This window comes from Procambarus clarkii, chromosome 56 (genome assembly GCF_040958095.1).
Source record: "Procambarus clarkii isolate CNS0578487 chromosome 56, FALCON_Pclarkii_2.0, whole genome shotgun sequence".
Classification (NCBI taxonomy): domain Eukaryota; kingdom Metazoa; phylum Arthropoda; class Malacostraca; order Decapoda; family Cambaridae; genus Procambarus; species Procambarus clarkii.
In genome coordinates, this window is record NC_091205.1 from 15,157,855 (window position 1) to 15,163,200 (window position 5,346).

At 41.6% G+C, this 5,346-nt stretch overlaps 1 protein-coding gene across 1 annotated transcript; it reads right to left on the reverse strand.

The window, feature by feature from the left end:
• Positions 1–3,656: 3,656 nt before the first annotated feature.
• LOC138353171 (BTG family protein-like) lies at positions 3,657–4,082 on the reverse strand. The gene has a single exon (XM_069306040.1). The coding sequence runs from the start codon at positions 4,080–4,082 to the stop codon at positions 3,657–3,659; it is 426 nt and encodes a 141-aa protein (XP_069162141.1).
• Positions 4,083–5,346: the final 1,264 nt, after the last annotated feature.

The following is a 5,346-nucleotide window of genomic DNA, read 5'->3' on the forward strand; positions in this document are numbered from 1 at the left end:
ACCTTTTCCAGCTTGTTGATGTGCTTCTTAAGATATGGGCACCACACAACAACTGCATATTCTAGCTTTGGCCTAACAAAATTCATGAACAATTTCTTTAGTATATCGCCATCCATGTATTTAAATGCAATTCTGAAGTTAGAAAGCATCGCATAGGCTCCTTGCACAATATTCTTTATGTGGTCCTCAGGTGATAGTTTTCTATCTAGAACCACCCCTAGATCTTTTTCTTTATCAGAATTCTTTAAAGATTTCTCACATAATATATAGGTTGTATGGGGTCTATGTTCTCCTATTCCACATTCCATAACATGACATTTATTAACATTAAATTCCATTTGCCAGGTGGTGCTCCATATCCACACACACACACATCCAGGTGTGTGTGTGTGTGTGTGTGTGTGTGTGTGTGTGTGTGTGTGTGTGTGTGTGTGTGTGTGTGTGTGTGTGTTTTACCATTTTCTTTGAGGCCAGAGTTGAGATGAGGGGTAACTCTGTTCTCGCGCCAACTTATTACCCACAGTTTGTAGCCTTTGTGGGGTCTCAACAGGTTGAAAGAACCTCAATTCTAATGTCATTATTGACATTTATATATAGCTGTTATTGATGGAATGTGCTAAGTTATCTCTGGATAGGTATTTCTGGACTAGATCGTCAGAGCTCAACAAGTGTGACTCAAATGTGAGTCACTTGTGTCAAGTGTGAGCACACTTGTGCTTGTGTGTTTCCTCTCCTTGTCCTTCTGTGTTACCTTTCTTGTACCTGTATGCTTCTTCCCCTGTACGTGTTCGTCTCCTCTCCTGTACCTGTATGCTTCTTCCTTTGTATTTGCATTATCTTTGTACCTGTAGACTTCCTCGTGTGTATTTGTTTCTTCCTTGTAAATATACTCGTATGCTCCCCGCCTTGTACTTTACCTGAATTTACCTGAGAGCTATCATCTCTAGTGGCTTTGACGGCGAGAGGAAGCTGGTGGTCAAAGGTTTCCCCAATACTCCTGAGGATTTTTCCAGTTAGTAATGTCTTAGCATTTATGGCTTTGGCGGATAGGCGGTTCTAGATTTTTTTTTTACACAGGTGGGTACAGGAGTAGACGACTGCTGACTCTTGTTAGCAGCTGAGAGCTTTCCCATCCCAGTTCATTGTAAGCCTTACCCACTAGTTTCCCCGCGGAATACGACCCGCCAAATTGTTTAATTATTAAATTAACAACCAGGTACCCATTCACTGCTGGGTGAACAGAGGCGTACAGTTAATAATTCTCTTCTAGTTAATCCTCCCCGGCCAAGATACGTACCCAGGGTTATAGGGTCTATAACCCTGTGGGTAAAAAATATGTCCTGTTTTCTATCCTACATTGTAGCTTGTTGAGCTAGAAACTGTCATCCCTTATATTTGTGTTATATTTAACCTTTTAAAGAATTGGTCTGGATTAATATCCTATAATTGTCAAGTCTGGTTAGTAGTGATGTTATTTCTGTGGCCCTCAGTCGGTCCTCGTATGAGAGCTGACTTAGTTCTGGGATGATTTTTCAAGCTCTGCATTGTACTTTCTCCGAAGCAGACATAACCTTTTGAAGCTGAGTTCGTCATGCTTAGATTCTCCCTCCCTTGTGCTTGTGTTCTCCCTCCCTTGTGCTTGTGTTCTCCCTCCCTTGTGCTTGTGTTCTCCCTCCCTTGTGCTTGTGTTCTCCCTCCCTTGTGCTTGTGTTCTCCCACCCTTGTGCTTGTGTTCTCCCTCCCTTGTGCTTGTGTTCTCCCTCCCTTGTGCTTGTGTTCTCCCTCCCTTGTGCTTGTGTTCTCCCTCCCTTGTGCTTGTGTTCTCCCTCCCTTGTGCTTGTGTTCTCCCACCCTTGTGCTTGTGTGTCTCCCTCCCTTGTGCTTGTGTTCTCCCTCCCTTGTGCTTGTGTTCTCCCTCCCTTGTGCTTGTGTTCTCCCTCCCTTGTGCTTGTGTTCTCCCTCCCTTGTGCTTGTGTTCTCCCTCCCTTGTGCTTGTGTTCTCCCACCCTTGTGCTTGTGTGTCTCCCTCCCTTGTGCTTGTGTTCTCCCTTGTGTTTGGACACCACCTACTGAAGGCTTGCCGAGGAATGCTTCGGCCTCCGTGGTCAAACATTGATTCTTCAATATTCAATAATAAAACTCATGTTGAAACCCAGGCGACGCGGAATGTTGCCAGAATGCGAAGCCAGGAGTTGTAGGTTAAAAAGATGAGCACTAGAAGCTATGCCTCTATACTCCAGTATGTCTTGTATTATACTGGAATATATCTCGTATTATACTGGAATATGTCTTGTATTATACTGGAATATGTCTCGTATTATACTGGAATATGTCTCGTATTATACTGGAATATGTCTCGTATTATACTGGAATATGTCTCGTATAATATTGGAAAGGGCGACGTAGTATAATACTGGAAACGGTTCTCACATAATGCTGGAAAAAAATCGAATTTTTCCGGGGTAAGTCTCGTAGTTTTCTGGAATAGATATTGTATTATAATATAATAGGTATTCTATTAACCTGACACATGTGTGTGGGGGGGGGGGAGGGTAGGACTAGGAAATGGGTTGCTGTGAGGCGGTTGGCAGGAATTTGAATTCCCATTATCGGGGGCAGGAAACTCTATTTAGGCTTATCGAAGGTTCTCCTAGGGCCTAGTCCAACTACTGACCTTTCCCAGGCTGCAACCCACAACAGTTGCCTAATCCCCAGGGTGCCTGTTTACTGATAGACGAACAGAAGCATCAGGTGAAGTCGTGCCCAGCCATTTTTGTTCTGCATGGGAATTGAACCAGAGTCCATCGATTGTGTATTAGGGACGTATGCTACTGTGCTACAGGACCCATAACAATGAATAGGTAAATATTAAACAATTAAAGAGGTCTATATATCGCAGATACAGGAAGTTTCTTTTTAGTTCTCTTTCTCGAAACTGAAAGTTCATTGTTTTCATTGTTTTGTTTATAGAAGCTTTTAAGGGAAGGAGGGTCGTCGGCCTGGTCACCGCCTTGGGTGCTGGCATGGCCGGCTACCACAGCTGTTGTTTATTGACCGGTTTTTAATGAAGTGAAAGCACCATAAGGGCATGAAGGAGCAGCCACATGCCACGTGGGCACCATTTAGCGCCCACTTGCTCCACCCCTCTCCTACCCCACAACAACCCCCGACCTTCACCCCCAACCTCCACTCAACCCCCCACCTCTCGGAAATGTGGGAATTCCCAACGGCTCTTACACCATCCAAAGACAGAGTTTTTCCTCATCACTGACCCCGTGAGAACGATGGCTCATCATGTCCTTCAGACTTGACTTACTAACTGTCACAAATTATTTGAACATCTGTATTGACCAAATTTATATACAATTTCGCCAAATCTTAGTAATTAAGTAAGGTCTTATTACAGTGAGGACGATGCTCATATTCACTGACTGTCACACACGACAGGTTATCATACATAATACAATAGTGTATGATACTAGACAAGGCATGCAGACATTAGAATTAATATGTTCAATGTAGTGACAAAAATTATCTAAGAACTAAGCTGTTAAGTTTTGTTATACAACATGAATCAAATAATTCATCCTGATTTTTTTTGTTACTGCAGCTCTCACTTACGCAACTTGTGGATACTAACAGCTAGATCTTTTTCTTCAATCACTCTGCTGCATGGTAGTGTTGTTGATATGCTGCATGGTAGTGTTGTTGATATGCTGCATGGTAGTGTTGTTGATATGCTGCATGGTAGTGTTGTTGATATGCTGCATGGTAGTGTTGTTGATATGCTGCATGGTAGTGTTGTTGATATGCTGCATGGTAGTGTTGTTGATATGCTGCATGGTAGTGTTGTTGATATGCTGCATGGTAGTGTTGTTGATATGCTGCATGGTAGCGTTGTTGATATGCTGCATGGTAGTGTTGTTGATATGCTGCATGGTAGTGTTATTGATATGCTGCATGGTAGCGTTGTTGATATGCTGCATGGTAGTGTTGTTGATATGCTGCATGGTAGTGTTGTTGATATGCTGCATGGTAGTGTTGTTGATATGCTGCATAGTAGTGTTGTTGATATGCTGCATGGTAGTGTTGTTGATATGCTGCATGGTAGTGTTGTTGATATGATAGTTGTGATGTGAATTATTATGCCCATCGTGCAAGGGAGGGGATTCCTCACCAAGTCCCTGGCTTTCTCCGCAGTCCCCGGTATAGGTTTAATACCAGAGAGACACGGGCATCGTAGAGAATGTCAGACCTGATCACACCGGCCAGAACTTGTCTCGAACTGCATTCCGTTACCTCTCTCACTACGAATGTAAATGAATCAAATACCTTTCAGTGTTTAAGGTTTGTTTTGACAGAATTTGTTCCAGCGACAATAAGCCAGATAATATTTGAGATAATAACACACCAGGGACGTATGAGAAATGGATATAAGCATAAATAAAGCATATTTTAAGAATATAGGCTACTAAATATGCTAGGAACGAATATGAAGATGGAAAGACAAATTCTCTATCACGTAATATGTGTTAAACTTGCCAAAACCTCTGTAAAATCTTGATATATAAAACTCGATACCATAAATTGCAGCCGCCATCGTGCAGACGAATGGTGGCCATCGTTGGTGGTGGTGGTGGTGTTCTACTTAGTTGTGTATATTTGGAGCAGGTCCTGGTAAGTGGCTGGAGCGTGGTATCTGGCGCCAGATACCATGCGCGAGAAAGACATTCACCGTGACCAAGCAGAAAGCCTCACTTTGGGTTGAATACGTTACATCAATAATTTCAAAATTAGAAACAAAATCCTGTCCTTGTCGCCAGAGGTAGGTTATTAAATAAACTTAATTGTTACTATTATAATTAGAGGATTATCAAAAGTAATTAATTGCAAATAATTAGAGGCTCAATATATCCGTCATTTTAGTGTCACCATCATTTGGTTTCGAATGTCCCCAATGACTCAAGCCCTTAATTCAGTAGTTCAAAAGTAAGTTAAAAAAGTACCTAATTTCATCCTTATCCTTGTGCCTACCCTTGTGCTTCAAACTCACAGTGTATCTTGTACCCACTTCCCCAATAATAGTACTTAAGACATATACCCTTACCAGTACAATCACCTGTCAACTTATGTAGTTATCTGTTGATATAAAAACCTTGCTACAGTGTACCCTTCATCTTACCTGATATGTTAGATTAAGGACCTGCCTGAAGTGCTATGTGTGTTAGTGACTGTATGAATGTAAAAATACCAAGCTTATGTAATCTCACCAACCCATTGTACCTTCTTGCAAATGAATTATTATTATTATTATTATTATTATTATTATTATTATTATTATTATTA